At 43.3% G+C, this 18854-nt stretch overlaps 2 protein-coding genes across 5 annotated transcripts; one reads left to right on the top strand and one right to left on the bottom strand.

The window, feature by feature from the left end:
* Positions 1 to 454: 454 nt before the first annotated feature.
* LOC108231060 (inactive phospholipid phosphatase 7) lies at positions 455 to 5721 on the bottom strand. Of its 2 annotated transcripts, XM_017407900.3 has the most exons (3): positions 5308 to 5721; positions 4343 to 5147; positions 455 to 943 (listed from the first exon to the last, which is right to left on the bottom strand). In XM_017407900.3, exons 2-3 carry the CDS (start codon positions 4854 to 4856, stop codon positions 555 to 557), a joined length of 903 nt encoding a protein of 300 aa, XP_017263389.1. In that variant the 5' UTR covers positions 4857 to 5147; positions 5308 to 5721; the 3' UTR covers positions 455 to 554. The 2 variants fall into 2 exon arrangements, with proteins under 2 accessions (XP_017263389.1, XP_037835367.1); XM_037979439.1 differs by having other exon boundaries at positions 4343 to 5721.
* On the top strand, positions 4703 to 13912 carry fam78ab (family with sequence similarity 78 member Ab). Of its 3 annotated transcripts, none has more exons than XM_017407903.3 (3): positions 4703 to 4841; positions 7544 to 7847; positions 12159 to 13912. In XM_017407903.3, exons 2-3 carry the CDS (start codon positions 7585 to 7587, stop codon positions 12718 to 12720), a joined length of 825 nt encoding a protein of 274 aa, XP_017263392.1. In that variant the 5' UTR covers positions 4703 to 4841; positions 7544 to 7584; the 3' UTR covers positions 12721 to 13912. The 3 variants fall into 3 exon arrangements, with proteins under 3 accessions (XP_017263392.1, XP_017263391.1, XP_017263390.1); XM_017407902.3 differs by lacking the exon at positions 4703 to 4841 and adding an exon at positions 6377 to 6872; XM_017407901.3 differs by lacking the exon at positions 4703 to 4841 and having other exon boundaries at positions 6881 to 7847.
* The last annotated feature ends 4942 nt before the right edge of the window (positions 13913 to 18854 follow it).

Raw genomic sequence — 18854 nt, forward strand, 5'->3', positions numbered from 1 at the left:
ATACAATGAAAACTACATAAATGCGTCATAAATGTACAAAACATCTTCACAGTGCCAATTAGGGACACTGGGGATTATCCAAAACAATCACTGTATGACACTAAAATCTAAAACTCTATTCAAGAGTGCAACATGGTTTTTCAATATTTGCAAACCCAAAATGAAAAAAAGAAGAAAAAGGAAAACAAAAGGGAAGGCGAAATTAGCAGTTGTGCATAGATAGAGGTTCGATTATAGTTGAATGGTATCATCTTTTTAAAAAAGGATTCTTCATGTGCACTTTTAAGAAAGAATCCAGCTATTTTTTTTGTCTTTAGTATTCACCTGAAATTATTTAAGGGTAAAGGTGTCTGACTGGAATTTTTAAAGCTGTATGAATCTTGTAAGGGTCCTGGGACTTGCGCTTTTTAAAAAAAATGTGCATGCACATGTTCATCTGCACCATATGTTAGTGTTTTTTTTTGTTCACAGCCTGCAGTAAAAAAAAAAGTCTAACTGTTGGTAAAATAGCTATAGAACCAATAATAACCTCAGCAAAGTCTTACAGGAAAAGCTCAGAAAAAGGGGCTCCAGCTGAGCGTGCTGATGGAGATCAGAGTTTGACACGTGTTTGACGAGAGCCACACCGTCTCCATCAGGCTGAAGTGGAGCAAGCCCAGCGCGAAGCCACACACCATGTCCGTCAGGTGGTGTCTGCCCAGGAGCACCCGGGACACGCCCACCAGGAAGGCCCACAGCACCAGCAGGATGCGAAGCGGGACAGCCAGGACCAGATGGGACAGCAGAAACTTGGAGACCATGGCTGCCCGACTGGCGTGGGCCGCGGGGAAGGAGTATATGTCCATGGCGACGCAGTCCAGGAAGCCTGGCGCCATCTCCCAGGGTCCCCTTCGCTTCACCAGCCTCTGGACTCCGGCCACCGTCATGACGTCAACGATGAGGGCTGCCAGAAACAAGTGGCAAGAAGACAAAAAGGAACGTGACAATGTGACGCAGAAATACTTCTCTGAAAGTCAAACTCCTAATGTAAATTCCTACATTAGGACAACAAAACATCAATAAAAACTTAGAGAAAGACATTGTAAAAAAAAGATTTGTAGCTGTATTAAAATATTGTCCCCTCAGGGTGGAAGTAGAAAACAGAGTAAAACAGACACACTCGTACTTTTGTGAGACTGATGCCAACTGTAGTAAAACGTGGAAACAGATATCCTGGTGACTGAGAATAACCAGTACACTCATATGAAGCCACATTTGGTCTCTCAGCTCACATGCCAGAGATTTGTGGAGGCCTTTTTATAACTCCACAACACTCCCAAAGATATCCCTACCCCCTCTGGCCATCTTTAACTTCGCCCCAGCTTCACACACTTAACATCGGTTGTGTTATCCAGCTTTATTTCTCTTTTTGACCTCATTTTTATTCCAGCTACAGAAAGTCAAACTAGTGCTGTGGTCTTATTTCTTATATTCAGAATTAAAAATAAACGGAATTCCACAAAAAGCAATAAAAGCAGAGAATAAGGCTAGTTGTCTGCAACGAGCCGGGATGATCACTGCTTCCTGCAAGTCTGTTTTAGCAAACTAAAGCATCAGAGAGGACTCAGTTTGTTTTGGTGGGTTTGTCTGATACCACCAAGACTTAGATGTGTTTTATTTATTTATTTTTTTCTTGAACATATCGCTGGGGGCAATTTGTGTTACTTCCTACACTGAGGATTTTGTTCTGCAGGGGAAGAGTCGGCAATCAGCACAGTGCAGTCACACATTTGATGTTTTCTCCACTTACTTAGTGATCAGTCAGTTTTTTTTTTATTACTCTTTTTCTAAAATCTCCATCAGTCAGGCAAATCCTGATCCTGAATCCTCTTTGATTTGCTGTTCAAAGAGAAACTGCTTGAACCTTGAGATCCAAGAAGTGCAAAAAGACAAACTCAGGCGTGGGTAAGGCTGAAAGGAAAAATGAAGGTGACACAAATGTAGTTGCTATTCCTCAGAAGAACAGTTTGTTTGAACTTAATGATGTTTATGGTTGGACAAAAAATACCTTCAGCAGAAACATTAAAAACAATCGAGATATACGTTGTGGTTAAACACTCCTATAATAAATGCACAGTAATGATAATATTTGATCTATGTTAATGTAAATTGTTCTTGTGTTTCTGCTGTTTTAATGTTTGTTCATGCTGTTTTTGTACATATAACATGGTATATAACAAGGAAAAAAAAGATGATAGTTAACACATACAGTGTATTATTAGCCCCAAATGAAAACACAGCAAATCTGTCATAAAAAATAAATAAATAAGTGCTTGTCCCAAAAATCAATTGAATGCTTGTGGTAATTGCTGTTTTCATGCAAGCTGCTGGGAAGCAAAAAGAGGTGCAAACAGCGAAGGTCTTGGGGGAAAAAAAAAAAGTGCTGAATGCTGAGCTATCTGCTCAACTGAGCAGAAAGACAACAGCTGTGTGAGCACAGCCCGGTCTGTTACCGTCAGGATCCAGCAGAACGCAGGAAAGGGACGGCAAAGCGTGTCTCAATAAACTCGGAGAAATGAGATCTCACAGACATCACTGGGTACGTACAGAGCAGCAAAACTGAACTAACATCCCAAAGAAAAAAAAAAAAACAGATTTGGGGGATTTTATAGGTATAGTATAGACCTGTATTATATTGTCTCATATTGTGTTTTACATAAGCTGCTCTCGGACATGCTTAACAGTCTATTAGGAGGGAATCTCACTGCGCTGCACACGTCCACGTGGCCGCAGTAGTAAACTGAACTAAACCAACCCTGACAGGTCAGTCATGGTAGATTACTCTCCCAGTGGATGAAAACAAAACATACTTTCAGCCAGCATCAAATATTAATTCTTCCCCAACTGTCGAGGATGTTTGTGGAGTTTCCCCCTTCAACGGCCTGCGAAATGATCCTGAACAAGGAATTGAGGTCAAAGAACCCAAACACAACAATGCAGCAGTGTCACAAATCCGGAGATTTGCTGGCAAATGTGGCCACGGCAAGTCCATTTTTTATTACTTTGACTCATTTTGTTCTGATAATCTGGATTTTCAGTTCAGACTGTGTATTTAATCTGGTCGTTCCAGCGGGATGTTGCACTTTTGCCGCACACACAACCCTTTTTGTAAAATCAATTTTTGTTTGGAAACAACATGAAGGTGACACAAAAACTTTGTGTTCTTGCAGATGGATTCAATTTGGGCATTTCTTTCAGCATGTCCATTTGCGTCACCTTATTTTGAGCCTTTTACAGGTGGGAGCTGATTACCCCACAGGCCATAACAATCTGATTACTTGAGCGGTAATTACGACATCTTTATTAGAACATGATGTTTTCCTAACCAAGTAGTTTTTAAAGCCCAAACCATCCAAACTACGTAGTTCTGACAACAACAGTGTACAGTTTCAAATACCTACAAAAAGCCTTTTATGCTTACAGCCACAACATGTTTTCACCTCTCAAACATGCAGTATTACACACAAGAAAACAACTATCCTCAGTTTGTTAAACGATGTGCCCACGTGGACTTTCACTGAGGGGTGAATCCTGTTTATGTTTATAAATCTGGGCCTACACGAGCTGCTCTTTTCTTACAGACCAGATCATGTTTGCTGCAACATCTGCCAGGCTTTTATTACCTTTTTGATGCAGCAAAAGTTTTGCTGTCGGCATCGGAAACGAGCATGCGTTGATGAAAACGTGCAAACGTTTGAAAAACTAGTTTAATTACGATGGTCACCACAGCCAACGTAGTCGGTTTGACAGATGTTGTGCTAAAATTTGCTGTGGTTGTAGCTGAGACTCATTCAAAGCAAATACTCAAAGTCCTACTCATTGACCATGTAATTAACCCAACATATAGTTTCACTCTGCTTTCTTTTATTGCAAAATTCAAATCACATCTTGGTTTTTTCTGACCAGAAACAAAAACAGCACCCTTATATGTCTTTATTATTTCAAAATTCATTTATTGCCTAATCAACCTTTTCTGGAAATTAGCTTGTATTGCTTGAGAGACCAGTTCAACAGATGATATGTGTGGCCTCTGTTCTATAAATAAATTATGCCGGTAATATGATTAATATACTGCCTTATGATCTGTGTTGATGACCTCATTAAAGCCTTCTGTTAAGTTCAACACAGCCTGGTTTAAATGTGCACGGACTGATTTCAGAAGAGAACAAAATGTGAATGAGATTCATTCATAAAAAGACATGTGTGGCTGTAAGTTCTCGGGACTCTTTTAGTGCACTGTGATGCTGCAGTGTAACCCTGAGTATATGGTGGGAGGTGTTGGTGGATGTGATGTGGCCTTTACCGAGCAGCAGGTTGACCAGGACCTCCTGTCCTGCCAGAGTGTTGCTCCGTGTGAGACACACGATAGTGCCAAGGATCCACGTGATCCCGTGGCCCGTCAGCGCCAGCAGGGCCACCATGGAGCGGCAGCCTCCCCAGGAGGAGGACGTGTAAGCGCACACCCCCATGCGCTTGGACAGGCAGATGTCGATGGCGAGCAGGGAGTTCATGGCTATTCCCTTGAAGGAAGGGTTCAGCTGCATGCAGTCCTCCTCCGGCATCTTGGTGGACTCCCTCCTGTCCTTGCTGCCGCTGTCGGGAGGTTCCTCGGCCTTCTGGCTGCTTTGGTGCTTGATTTGAGGCGCTCGTCTGGGGCCGCCGCCTCCGCCTCCACCTCCGCCGCCTCCGCCGCCGCGGCTCTCCGGGGGCCCGCCTGTGGCCCGGAGGGGCTGGTGGCTGAGGGACATGAACTCAGGTCTGCTCAGGATGCTGTTCCTCTCACGCGCCCTGGACCTCACCGTGTAAGTCGCGGGCATGTTTGGATATATAAAGTTTTTTTTTTGTTTTGGTTTTTTTTTGTTTCCCCCTTTGATGGCACAGTAACCTATTGTAAATCTCCACGAGGTAATTCAAGTGCCCATTCAAGTTTACCACAGCAGGGAAATGTCCCAGAATAACCTCCCCTTCAACAGTCCTCCCCCTCCTGTGGCCTTAATAGGTATATTTAGAGCTTCTGGAATGTGAAATCTCCATGCTGTTTATACCACCGAGGCAGGCAGTGTATTAAATGGCACATCATGCTTCCAGCCAGCCTTGTGAAATCCGACCTACAGCATGAACACAAAAATAACAACACGAGCATTTCTTTACGCTGCAGCATCACGGCTAACAGGTGATTCACTGCGCACACTATGGACAAAATAAGCTCAATGAGGGGAGGAAAGAAACGGGGGAGAAAAGAGCAAACACGCGGGGTCGTGCTCTTACCTCACATTCTCTCTCTAAATTGCCTCCCCCCACACACCTCTGCTTCCATCGCACCCCAGCGAGAGATAACAGAAAGACAAGAAAAAAAAAAACACCAGGAAAACATGAAGATAATGGGAGGTTTGTCTGTGCAGCATCCGGTGGATTTGACGTACTTTACGCACAATCCGGATTCAGCGTCTGCGCTGCGCCCTGCTGCGGAGCGGAGTTCTCCAAGGTGCTTAAAGAGACACGGGCAGGAATTATTAGATAAAAAAAGAAAACAAATCCAGAGAAATGGCATTGTTCGCGAAGAAGCTGAAGCTTGAACTGTTAAAGCTAAAAGAAGCGGAACACTAGCTAAAAGCTAAAGGGGGCCGAATGCTAACTAAAGGCCTAACAGCAGCAAAACTCCAATTGGAAGCTAAAAATAAAAAACAAACACTGGCTCAGAGATAAAGGAATCAAAATACTAGATACAAGCTAATAGTAGCATGAAGTTAAAGAGCTAAAAGTAGCAAAATGTTAGCTAAAAGTAGCAAAAAGCTAACTAGAAGCTAAAAGTTGCAAAAAAAAAGCTAGCTAAAAGCAGCAAAAATGTTTGCTAAAAGTAGCAGAATGGTAGCTAACCGCAGCACAGGGTTAGTTTAAAGCTAAAAAATATAAAAAGCAAGCTTAAAGAAGCACAAGAAGACCAAAAACAGAGCTCATATGCTGAAGCAGATTTCAAGGAGAACAGTGTTTTTGAATGGACTGAACAGATTTCAATGTACTTCTATGGTGATTTTTTTATTTATTGCAAACAAAGTTAAATATTTAAAAAGTACAAACGTTACAATTAGTTAGCATTTAAAGTACTATTGCAGACCAAATAATAATTAAATAAAATTTATTATAATACCTTTCTCAGCTAACAATAGCCTAGACTTAATAATTTGCATGTATATCAAATATTACTTTTCTTAGCTTGTATTGTGTTAATTGCTAGTCAAAAGAACAAAAAGAACGAGAATCGATAAGAATTACTACATTTCCCAGCATGCTTGCCGTATAAGCCGGAAGTGTCGTCATGGAGATGCTTATAAAGCTGCTCCCCAGGCTGCTCGACGCGTAGCGGGGTGAACCTGCTGCCGTTGCCATGGGACTTGACCGAGAGCTGACCGCGCGTGCAGAAATGTCAGCTAAGTTGCATCTTTAGCTAACTCGAACTATGTGACAACGGTGTCTTCCGAATGAGGGCTCTCGTTATTTATTTATTTTTATTTATTTTTATTTTATTTAATTTTAATTTGGGACTTTTATTTAAAATTACCCCAAGCATGGACACGGTGGAACGGGCGCAAAAGTTAACCCGGCGGTGTCCTTTGGATGTCGCCGTGCTCCTCGAACTCCGCTAGCGGTCCCGCAGACCGGAGATGCCGCCTCTCTCAGCGGGGACTTCAGCAGCAGCTTCGCGGAGGGGCCGAAACGTAACGGAATTACCTCTCGGAACCGGAGAACTGTGAGAGCCCGCCGCTGTCTCTAAATTCCTCCAGGAGTTCCCACCAATGAAGACACCGGAGATTTTCCAGTTTATGGCTTTATAGGTAGACTCCCCTTTTTTAATGCATGTAATTTTTATCGGCTAAAAATAAACCGCAACTCTTGCGAACGCGCTGCTTTAGCCCTTAATCCGCAAACACACACAGCTCCAAAATGACTAAATTGATCGACATTTCTTTGCTCCGGGCTTTGAGCTGCCATCAGTTGTTTATAATACGTCCACTACAGTGTTTCTGATCATAATTCACGTCGCCGTTTTGGACACAGATGCGAGTCCAGCGATTAGCTTTTGCTGACACAGAATTATCCGAAAGGAAATCTGACGCCAAGATGTAACATTAGTCATTTTGTTAATTATTTAGCCCATAATGAACCTGAGCCCCACACGCAGACCTTTCCAGGATGCCACGTTTTTTTTTGTTTTGTTTTTTGTTTGTATTTTTTGTCACTTGACAGCATGAAAACTTGGCCGGTGGAGTTGCCTTTACGCACCGGAAAGCATGCGCTCTGCAAACACAGACTCTCTCTTCCTCTTCTGTGACAGTTCTGGATCCGATTGCCATGGCTTTTTTTCCTATTTATCTCAGCAGACCGTCACTCTCTCTTTATATATAACTATAATTTTTTTATTTTAAGGAGCGAATGAAGGGAGAACAAGTGTGGTGATTCTCTCTTGCTGTTTCCATGCGTCTTTCTCCTCCTCCCCCTCCTCCAGACCTCTGGACGTTCTCGTGGATTGTGTTGCAGTTTCATGCGATGGGCTGCATCCAGAGCATCAGGTGTAAGCCCAAGAGTTTCCGAGACAGCGTCGTCGTCCTGGATCTGAACGCGTCCATCGACTCCAGCCCCACCGTCATCGACGAGACGTCCAGCGTGGTGCTGCGCTACAGGACGCCGCACTTCCGGGCGAACGCGCGCGTCGAGGTGCCGCCCGTAGCGGCCAAGGAGACATGGACCATCGGCTGGATCCAGGCGTGCAACCACATGGAGTTCTACAATACCTACGGGGACAAAGGGATGTGAGTACAACTATTACCCCCCTCCCTCCAGATAATGAATGTTGGGTGAGACTCGTGTTCAAAACTGCAGATAAAGCTGTCTGAGGTCTGCCACAAGTCAGAACACAAAGGTGGCTCAGTTACTTTAATTAGAGAGCTTATTAGTCATTTTATCAATCAAACTGTTGAGTTTAATCCTAGCAACATTTGAGGTATATTTGACAGACAACAAGGAAAGTGTTTGTCCAGGTGTCATACTCTATTATCACAAGAGTTTGGAAAATAAAGTAAATGGCAAAAAGAAAGTAAGAAGTACTTTTTAATGCTTAATTATCTGGAAAAACAAAACAAAAACCTCTCCAATGACTGTCTGATTTATGAAATGTCAAAAAAAGGGAAACCACACCAAGCTCAAAAAGCTCAGTCTGATCTATTTAAGGCCTGTCTTTTGCATAAAAATACCAACAGAAGTGATTTTGTAATAAATATAGGAGTACACTATCTTGTAAAGTTGGTGTTTTTATCCAAGTTTGATTCTAATGCTTTAGGGGACGTTTTCAGAGAGGAAAAAAAATGCAACTAAGATCAGCCATTTAAAGAAAAAAAAGGGTTAAACAAGCAAATTACAAAATAAAACGTGTACAACCTGATGCCAATGACAGAGGAGAGTCACTAAACGATTCAAAACCAACAGGGAAGCTTTATTTAGTTAATTAATGACAGTCCGAACTGGTGCTTTCATGCACTAAAAAGGCTTAAATACTTTTCAGAGGAAATATTACTGAGAAGTGAAACTTTACTAAGACCCGCATTTCAGTTACTGTGATCTTTCTGATCCATTCGTTGGAACGCACAAATCGTAGATGAGGAAAAAAAAAAAAATTAAACACTAAAATTCAGGTCAAGTGGCTGCTGCTCTCTTCCTGTTTTCTGTTTCCTGAGTCAGTAATGTTCTCGTCTTATTTACTGTATGGGCAGCTACACGCCGGTCCAAAGCGTGCTTTATCTGTAGACACTGCAGGACAGGATGTCAGAGTGCTGCACGACTAAGATTAGAGACACCGGTCCTCTCGTCGACACCCCCCCACCCCTGTGTGGCCACGCAAGTTTAGCTCAACCTCAACCAAAAAGTGCATCTTCATTAGTGTGGTTTTTCCTGTTCGGTAAAAAAAAAAGATCTGCGCAGAGCGACAACCCACAAAAAAAAATTCCCACCGCCAACAGAAGTCTGCACAAATGGCAGACGACAGCGGAGCACTCAGCTCCTCGCTGAGAATGACATTTATTTGGGATATGACGCACTCTTGCTACAAAAGTGGAGAAAACTGTCACGGCTAGTCTGAGCAGGTTCAAGACTAAAGGTGAATAATTGACATCTTGAAACTCAAATCTGAAAAAAACACAAACATAATTTTATAAACATTTACAGCACTGTCAATTTCTCGTCACATGGTTATGTATCAGATATTCCTGCCAGAATAAGTAAGTAATCTTAAAGTGACAGGGGTGTAAAAGTTTATAAACTGTTATGAAATGTTCAAGATCCAACCCACTTTGGTTTGGACTCCGCTCAGACTAGCTGCTAGCTCGTTTGTCTGGTCAGAATTAAACTCGATTTCTCCAAACCGAGGTCGTTCAAAGATCTATCTACAGCATGTAAGACATTAACGGTTCACAACCTTTCAACAGAACCCCATTTCAAAAGATCTGAACTATTTTCCCCATGGTAAAATAACAGCAGAACCTCAAAACGCACAAAGGCCAGATTTAATAAATAGTGTCTTTTTCTGACGGCGACAACGCTCCGGCGCGCTGTAATTGTGCAGAACAGCTGAGGAGGAGCAGTTTGCACGATTTCTCTGTTGGCTTTGGATGTCGCTCTCGGGATTCTGCGTTTATTCGTCCCTCCCATTCCTACCTCCTGAAGCACGTGTTTTTTTTTACGTTCAGACGCTTACAGGGCGCACGAGTTATAAAAGCGAAACAAGCAGAGGAAATTCACCTCAAGTTTATGAACGTCAAACAGTCTCGTGCACACAGCTTCTTTGGTTACCTTACAAACACAATAGTGAGGCCTAGAAGTGTTCTGCCAGATTAAGTCAGTGTGCTTGCACCTCATTTCTTCGCCTCTCCTCCGGCAAAGTTGTTCCACTCTTTGACTGTGTGACAGAAAACACATCTGATCAACAAAATGTTGCTGCTTCAAATCATTTCCACCCCGCATGCAAATTAATCTGACAGCAAAGTTTGCAAAACAGGATAGCAGTCACTTCCACACTGTTTTTTTTTCTGCTCTGAAGACACTTTACAAGTAGATTTCATCTGTGCTGCACAGAGCTTGAGGTTAGCGGGGAAATGATGCAACCAAGCACTGCAGCAGTGGTTGGCAACCCTGAGTGAAGCGCCGTCTTTAAAACACAGAACGTGCATTCGTCAAGGCGTCCTGAAGCAGACACTTCAGAATAAGTGTGTGCAACATTTACACAGATGGGGTTGAGATTTGTTTTTTTAGCATGCCTGCGGTTGTGCCGGGAGCCTTCGCAACCCCACTGCCGTCCGTTAGGTTGTGAAAAAAAAAGAAGACACAAACAGGAAGTGAGGAGCATCTTTGCAGCGGCTTCCACACGAGCGATCAAAGTTCCTCAACGGGCAGGAAGAGCAACATTTTAACATAAAAAAAACAAAAACTGGATGTTTATATCTGGCAAGAATTATTATAATAATTATTATTCCTTTGAATAAAATGAGAGCACTGCTGCAGCATATTTTGGATGCACCTGCTGGGAGGATTAAGCCGTCTTTACAGATTAGATTCAGTGTAAATATTCTCGTGCACGTTCACAAAAAAAACAAAAAAAACACAGCAAAAGCCAGCCATTATTATGCCTAATCTCCGCTCCCGGGTGAAATGATAAATTAGAGCAGGAGTCCAGGTCAGGCAGGCAGAAAGTCGTGCCGCTGCAGATCAAACCGAATCACCTCGGTTGTGCTGATCCTCCAATTCAGGGAATGAAAGGTAATCTTTTTCTTGGTGTGGGCCGAAAAAAAAATCAATAGGTGGATAAAACAGAGGTTCAAGGTCACTTTAGCTGTTCGGTGTCTCCTGCGTTTTGTTGCTATATCTTATCCTTGTGGTGCATTTTAATTTGAGAAAACTGAAAAAGCTTCTCTTTTGTGATGTCACACCTACAGAGATGCAAAAAAACCCCACTTTATTCTGATAGAAAATCTGCATTTTCAACGCAGAAAGCAACAAACAGCTGGTTTTATACAAAGACTCCTTTTGTTTTACTGATCCTTATGTAAACCTTCTGGATAATCCCGGTTAATTACAAGCTTGGCTATATCTATTTTTGGTCCTTCTGGCAACAGTTCTGTTACTGCACATAAAATCAAATTGGTCCAATAATAAAAACTTTTTTTTTTTTAAATCGCAAATATTTTCAAACATCAGCTAAAACCGTCAGCTTCCTGGTTCTCTTGGGGCTAGCTGTGATAAATGCTGCGCTGACAGTTTTCTTGTTGGTCTCTGAAGAATCGCTACATTCATATCTGCTCACATCCAAACGCAAGGCTTTACATCAAATTTCTCCTCACTGTTGCTAATCTCTGGTAGCCATATTAGTTATTTTTGAATTCTCATATTCTGCAGAAATGATGACCAATAAGTCAAGAAGTGACCAGAAAATTAAGAGGCTGATGGGTTTATATATATATATATATATATATATATATATATATATATATATATATATATATAAATAAACTAAAATGGTGTTGGATTTAAGTATAGCTTCTATCTGCTGTGAAGTAGTGATGCACCTCTCCTTGCCCCTTGCTCTAGCAGCATGTCATAAATATTACTGGAACGCCCCTAACCCTCGGCATGATGGTGTAAGACAGAGATGGGGCTAAATGACGGGAGGCTGAGGGAAGTGAGCGTTCAGTTCAGGTGATGTGAAATGCGGCGCGTGCGATCACGCCCGTACTTCCATGCTCCTGGCGAGCTTTCTGGCAACAGTCATCATCCACCACGTGCCCCTTTCGCAAGATTTGATTTCCTGCTTCTTCTTCCTCGTAACCAAAGTTAAACTCAATTTAAAGGGTCTCTGTTTGAACGCAGTAATAAAGATCCAATTCAAGTAGTAGATGAACGCCTTCCATTTGTGAAAACGGGGACTCCCAGGGAGAGTTTCAAACAGCAAAGCAGTCAAATTCACCAGTTTGGCTTTCTTTAAATTCCATTTTTTTTCCTCATCGTTTTGATTATACTTTGGATGATTAAACAAAGACTGAATTTCTTAATAATTCTCCAACTGTTTTACCTTCCAGGTCAAGTTGGGAGCTTCCCGACTTGCGTGACGGCAAGATCCAGGCCATTAGCGACTCGGACGGGGTCAACTACCCGTGGTACGGCAACACGACGGAGACCTTCACTGTGGTAGGGCCCACCAAGAGGGAGAGCAAGTTCACCGTTAGCATGAATGACAATTTCTACCCCAGCGTGACCTGGGGGGTCCCGGTCAGCGACAGCAACGTGCCTCTGCTTAGCAGTATCCACCGTGACCAGAGCTTTACTACCTGGCTGGTTGCCATCAACCAGGCCACCTCAGAGACAGTGGTCCTGCAGACGGTCCGCTGGAGGATGCGTCTTTACATCGAAGTGGACCCGGAGAAGCCGCTGGGTCAAAGGGCTGTTTTAAAGGAGCCTGTGGCGCAGGAACAGCCCCAAAAACTGTACAAGAACGAGCCCATCGCCGCCAACGCCATGGTCAAGCCCAACGCCAATGACGCCCAGGTGCTTATGTGGCGGCCAAAGAAAGGTGACCCCATGGTGGTCATCCCACCCAAATACTCACCTGCTCCTGTCACCAGACTGGCCTCCGATACCTGATCAGTATCACCTCCGTTTCTTTATTCCCCCTTTTTGTTTTAAACCAGCTTTCAGTGCTTTAAACAATTTTTGATATTTATTTATCCCCTTTATTTTTGCCTCCGTACCATTCTTTCAAAAACACTGACAGAAATGAAAGCCAGGCGGACGGAACCGCCGCAGAGGAGCAGGCCGACCGCCGCATCTCAAAAAAACGGGGGCTCGAGCACGCGCTTTTCAGGCCGGTGCGAATCAACTTGCAACCATTCTACCTTCAACCGTAGGTCGGGTCTCACTGTGCTAAAAGCAAAAACTACGACAGGAGTGTGTTTGAGATTAGTTTTGGATTTCGCAGCCTGGACGCTGGAGGCAGCTGACGTGGAGTTTAAACGTCTGCACACACGCTGCACAAACTGTGTGTACAAATACCAGAGGTATTTTCATTTGTTTCTTATTTATGGGCTGGAAAAAAAAAGAGTGCATTTACTTCTGTTTAACGTTGCTGAGTTCTTTACATGACAAACTGCTATGAGTCACATAGTAGATTTGAGTACTTTTTTAAAAACATGCAAGACATTCGATCCATGCTGCCTTAAGTTTACATTGCTTCCCACTGCAAATGTTTCGCCTTAAACAAAGTGCAATGCAGTATTTGGTCACTTGTCCCCGTTTCTTCCAGGCTGTCGGTGCTGGCATGTGTGGGTTTAGGACTGGAACGATAGCACAACTGCAAAAATGCAGGTCTCAAATCTAAATGTTTCCATTCAATTGCATTTAATTTTCACTGTTTTAACCGCATCCAGCGGCGTGCTTGGAAGCAGATCGAACCAGCTGAGTTTTGCATTCGAAGTGCATTATGCAACAAAGGAGACGCTCAACTCTAGGACGTAGCAGAGGAAAAAAAAACAACTAAACATCTGGAGGAAAATCACTTCACAGCTAGCTACATCTCAAGTCACACTTTTCTGCTAACAGGTTGTTATAACAATTTCTGCAACACTCCACCTCAGGGCCTCTTTTTACCTCCTTCGTCTCTGCTTTTTGGCTGCTACAAAACCTGCTCGCACAGCTTACACCAAACAATTATAACTTCTGTTAATAAGCCGTAGCAAAGAGGAATACATAGTTATAACTAGAGTAATTAAAAGCCTCGACGTCGTGCTGTGCTCTTTGTTGTTACCTTTTGCTGCTTTCATTTATAGCGCCTGTTTAATCAAAAGAGAGAAAAAAAATCCGTTCCTTAACAGACGTTTCTACTTCTTTTGTTGGTCCTCATTCATCACCTCACATCTTTTATCTGCAACAGTACCCTACGCCTCCCCCCCACCTCTCTCTCTTTTTTTTTTTGTATCCACTGTCGAGGCTGAAAAGCGGAGCAGGAAGCGTGCGAGTTCAACGCCGACTGCTCGGCTGGCATATAGATGACCCACTTCTTCCTCTCTGCCAGCCGTAGCTCTGGCTGCATGTGGGGCTTGTCTGCCTCCGTCTCACCGCCAGCGAGCGTCATGCGGGCACGCAATGCATGAACAAGCAGCTCCGGTCGGCTAAATATCAGCGGCCCGGCGACACGACGCCCATACAGCCGAGAAGAGGGGAGCAGAGATCGGCACTGGGTCCGTTTATTCCCTCGCTGCGTGAAGCCAAAAATATAGATTGTGTGAGAAGATTCTTTTTTTTTTTTTTTAACTTTCAGATGGAACATATTGCTGTGTTTGACTCCCACCAAAGACATTATTTGCATGAAAGTCTGATCCGATTAGGTTTGTTCAGCGCCCACTACTCCAGTGCACAGGCATCTCCTTCTCATGAAATGGGGAACACGTTGGCTGTAGGGCGATAATTCAGAAACAGCTTTGGCTCAGTGGACATCCTGAAAACTTCTTGTTGAGTTCCCTATCACCTTAAAAGCAGACAATCTGCTAAAAATTGTTCTTGGACAATAGTTGACAGTTTGAAGATCCTACGTCAGTGCTTTGAGTGTCATTTTATACTGCAAACATGTTTTAAAAGTCAGGCCACAAATGCAACTGGAAGAGTTGCCAAAACAAATCTCATCCTTTGCCTCCAGATTGATCAGATTTAATAGTCGACGTCTGTTTGTTGAGACCTTCAATCAGCTGAGTTAAGGCTACATTTTGGGAAGCCCGGTGGTACTTCGATACGGCTCGTTTTCCATAAAGACCTTTGGGGAATGGTTCAGCACTTTGGGGAATACAATTATTTGCCGTCTCGGTGACAGTTACACATCTTGTGCATAAATAGAGTTTCACTCAGTTACCATAAAGCTGGACCCACCCACAGAGATGGAATGTTTCTTTAAATTGAACTCTTTCAATGTGTGCTAGGATAAAACCTCTGCCGAGCGGTATTAGCTGAACCAGAGCTGACAAAAATCAAATCCATCCACGGCGCGAGGTGAACGAACATCCAAGCCCGTCGATGGTTAACGGGGCCCCGGAGAGCCTCGGTGTCAGACTGAGTCACCGGGCATCGTGGTAAAGACGAGGAGAGGCGAACAAAGAGGCTACTCTGGGACGGCGGTCATAATTAGACAAGCACTGACACACTTTTCAGCGCTATACATGGACTGAACTGAACCGTGCCGAGCCGGGCTAGCTGGAGTCGAGCAGCAAAGGCGGGCTAAAAGATGTTGCGGGCACGTAGGCGAGGGGAGGAATATAAAGGTGTCGACAAGCACAGCCCGTTTAGGTACTGACGCCGACTAAAAATAATGCTGACATGTTCTACGAGCGACCTGGAAAGCAGCCAAAAGTTGGTGTGTGTTGAAGTAAACCGGGTGACCTTTCACCCGGTTCACTTCCTTCGTCTGACCGCTCTGACCTGCCGGCTGAGATTGGCAAGCTGCGGCCGAGCTGGACTCGAAAGCTCCAACGCGTCCGTTTTTAAAACCTCGGCGACAGGAATTCCGGCGGGACGCGGGTTGCCGCCGTTCGGCCTCGCTCACACCGGGCCCTCACAGACGGCGCAGGGGGAGGGTTACGTCCTTGTCACCAAGCAGGGGTCGATCTCACCCCTCACACACACACACACACACACACACACCCAGAGGGGAAAGGAGCAGGCCTGGCGCGGTATCTGATTGTCACAGCAGTGGCACGTTGGCACCCGTTCATCAGGCCTGCACGTGGACCAGCTGAGCACATGCACTAACCGTCGAAGCCATATGCACAGAAAAACACCTGTTCACTCACAACCAGGAAGTGATGAGCAGCTTGTGGCTTTTCTTGGGGATTTTAAAATCAACAATGAATATATATATATATATATATATATATATATATATATATATATATATATATATATATATAATATTGAGGTTACAGGGTGTGCCTGTCAGCTGTCAGCCATCTTTGATGTTCGCTTACAGACGAAGGACGTCACGTAGCTTTCCTGTTTCTGTTTGTCTCCACTGGTCAGGTATGATAAAAAGCTGCATGTCGTCTTCGCATTACTGAAAAATATGCTTCCTTAAGCCACAGAAAAAAAAAAAAACTTTAAACACATATATATATATATATTTCTTTGTTTTGTTGCATAAATGGTGCCAATATAGGAAGAAGCCAAAACTATGCAGAGAGACACTGATCGTCCTGTGAGGTCATTAATCTGGCCACCTAACCAGGCCTGTTTCCGTCTGCTTCATCTAAATGTTTGTTTTTTTATGTTGTCAGAGAAACACTGCAGCTAGAACCATGTTTGTCAGGTTGTGCCAAGTGAACGGAGGCCTCCTCTCCTAAACCCACATCCTTACAGTTCTTCAGAGGGCTGCTACCTTCGCTGTCCCCGTTTCCGTATTGTTCTTCAACCCCACTGAGACGAGCAACAGCTCAGGATCACCCGGCCTTCATTTCCTGGCTTTTTTACGCTGAGAAACGAGAGCGCTGGGGTTTCTGCATCTCGCTTTTTTCCTTTCACGTCAAGAATTCTGACTCTTTTTTTTTTTTTTTTTTAATGGAAACCCCAAACGTAGCACAAGAGCTTGTTTTGTTTCACTGGAAATGCAGCATCGAAATAGTTTTGAGCTGATTTTATTCATTTATTTATTTTTTTTCATTGTTCAGCTTCGATTTTTACTCCAATACTTGAAAATGGGTTGATTCTGGCAAGTGTTTAAAACTGTGAAAATGCACATGAGTGTGTGTGGGGGGGGAAACAACCCCTCGAAAAAAAAAAAATTCAAATGATTTTTTTCACAAAAGAATAAAGTGTTCAAGTGTTCAGAGTTGTGGTTCGTTTTCTTTTAAGCCTAAATGTGAAGATATACTGCGAAATGTGAAGATATACGGCGCCTTTGCAGCGTTCTTAACCATAAACTTCAAAGTTTCCTGAAGTTTTCAGATTTTTATTAGTCGAGAAAAAGTTGACAACCTTCCGACTTCACAATGATGCGTGTTGTGTTGGTCCGTCACATGAAATCCCAGCTAAATACGTGGAAATCTGTGAAAAAGTGCCTTTTCAAAGCACAGGATCTACTTCACACATCCTCAGTTTATCTTTAGTTTGACTGAATGAATGAGAACTAAATGAAGGCCTTTCCAGCCAAAACTGTGCAAAGTTTAAAGAAAATAATATAATAAGAACACATTCATGTACCAAACAAAACGCCACTTGTGAGCTTCTCAAACCTGCGCACTCGCGCGTGGACAGTCCTGTTTACGAGGTCTTTGTTATCCTGGTCACCATTCCTGGGCTCCACATTTCTGGCTATTTTTACACAGCTGCAAACCTCCACCTGTTGCTATGTGTTCGACCAAATAACCACCCAAACATGGATGCTGTTAAACCAGATTCCTATTATTACTCCCACAGAGGCAGCAGCAACATATTTTTGCTCTGCACGACTTTCATCTTAATCAGGGTTGACCTTATATATATATATATATATATATATATATATATATATATATATATATATATATATATATATATATATCACAGTTACAGACTGACCTTTGGTGCTGAGAGAAAAGTTGTCAGGCCCTAAAGTTTGGGGGTTTTCGGAGCATCGGAGCTTTTAAATGCACTTGTTTCATCTGATCTGATGACAGACAAATCTTACAGTAATTTAGGCAACGTGTATGTAGGACAGACCATTCATGTCCTGTAAGTTTATATCAAATTTCAAACTTTTAGATGAGCCAAAACAACTAAAAAAATAGCTGTTTTTTTTTTTTTTCCAATTGAAACGCTGAGATTCTGTAACTAGAAGAAGAGACGGATTATTCTGACCACAGCAGCAGCAGCAATAATCCAACATTTCCCGAGAGCGACCTCTTCCTGACACCACAGCCTCGGGCCGAGCCTCTGTGAGTCAAATTTCAAACTTTTAATTCCCTCAAAGGCTTTGAGACTTTTCCGTGGCCCCTAGGTGCCACCCGCGGAACATTATGTAAGCCTTAAATTGGAATAAAAAAGCTGCAACAAAGCAGATGAGTCACTTATGTAAGGGGGGGAGGGGGGTGTTTACACCGGCTGCACATCTGGACTGCCAGGCTCCAGCTGGGGTCAGGACAGCGACCGGTTAGCAGGCGTCACAAAAGGAGCTAGGAGCTCGTCCGCTGAAATTAGCGAGCTGTGGCAGTGCTCCTCGCAGGCGAACCTTTAACTGCCGCCGGCGCCACGGACTCGGATCATTGCGCGCCTCCCACGCGCCGCCGAGGCGTTGGGCGATAAAGCCAGACGTCACAGGCGGCTCCCGGGGGAAAGGGACCGGCTCCCTTATGCAAACACCAGCTGGACTCTAAAACTGAACACCTCGTGTAAATATCTTACCTGCTGCAGGTAAGATATTTACTTCGAAGACGTCAGTTTGGAGAAAGAGTTTATTTCTGACCTGATTGACGAACTAATGGCTACTCCAATCTCAAAATATTCTCTTTGCAAACAACTACAGACCTTTATGTACACAAGCATGTACTGTAACTGTTAAACTGATAATGATGTAAAGGTTTGTAAAAAAAATAAAAATTTCAATTGTAAGAACCACCATGGAATTTTCAAACTAGAGTTAAGATGACAGCAATCTGTCCTGTCCCAGCTCAGACTAGCCATTAGCTCATTAGTTCAATCAGAATTAATCTACTTTAGAATAAAATAAGCTGCTAACTACAAATTTTGAGCTGCACGTGAATTAG

This window comes from Kryptolebias marmoratus, linkage group LG14, assembly GCF_001649575.2.
Source record: "Kryptolebias marmoratus isolate JLee-2015 linkage group LG14, ASM164957v2, whole genome shotgun sequence".
Taxonomy (NCBI): Eukaryota; Metazoa; Chordata; class Actinopteri; order Cyprinodontiformes; family Rivulidae; genus Kryptolebias; species Kryptolebias marmoratus.

Excerpts from the sequence above, each read along its gene's own strand:
- LOC108231060 (XM_017407900.3), bottom strand. The coding sequence starts at position 4,856 with ATGCCCGCGACTTACACGGTGAGGTCCAGGGCGCGTGAGAGGAACAGC. Across the intron at positions 944-4,342 it reads CCTGGTCAACCTGCTGCTCG|CCCTCATCGTTGACGTCATG; the intron begins GTAAAGGCCACA and ends TGTTTCTGGCAG.
- fam78ab (XM_017407901.3), top strand. The coding sequence starts at position 7,513 with ATGCGTCTTTCTCCTCCTCCCCCTCCTCCAGACCTCTGGACGTTCTCG. Across the intron at positions 7,848-12,158 it reads ACCTACGGGGACAAAGGGAT|GTCAAGTTGGGAGCTTCCCG; the intron begins GTGAGTACAACT and ends TTTACCTTCCAG.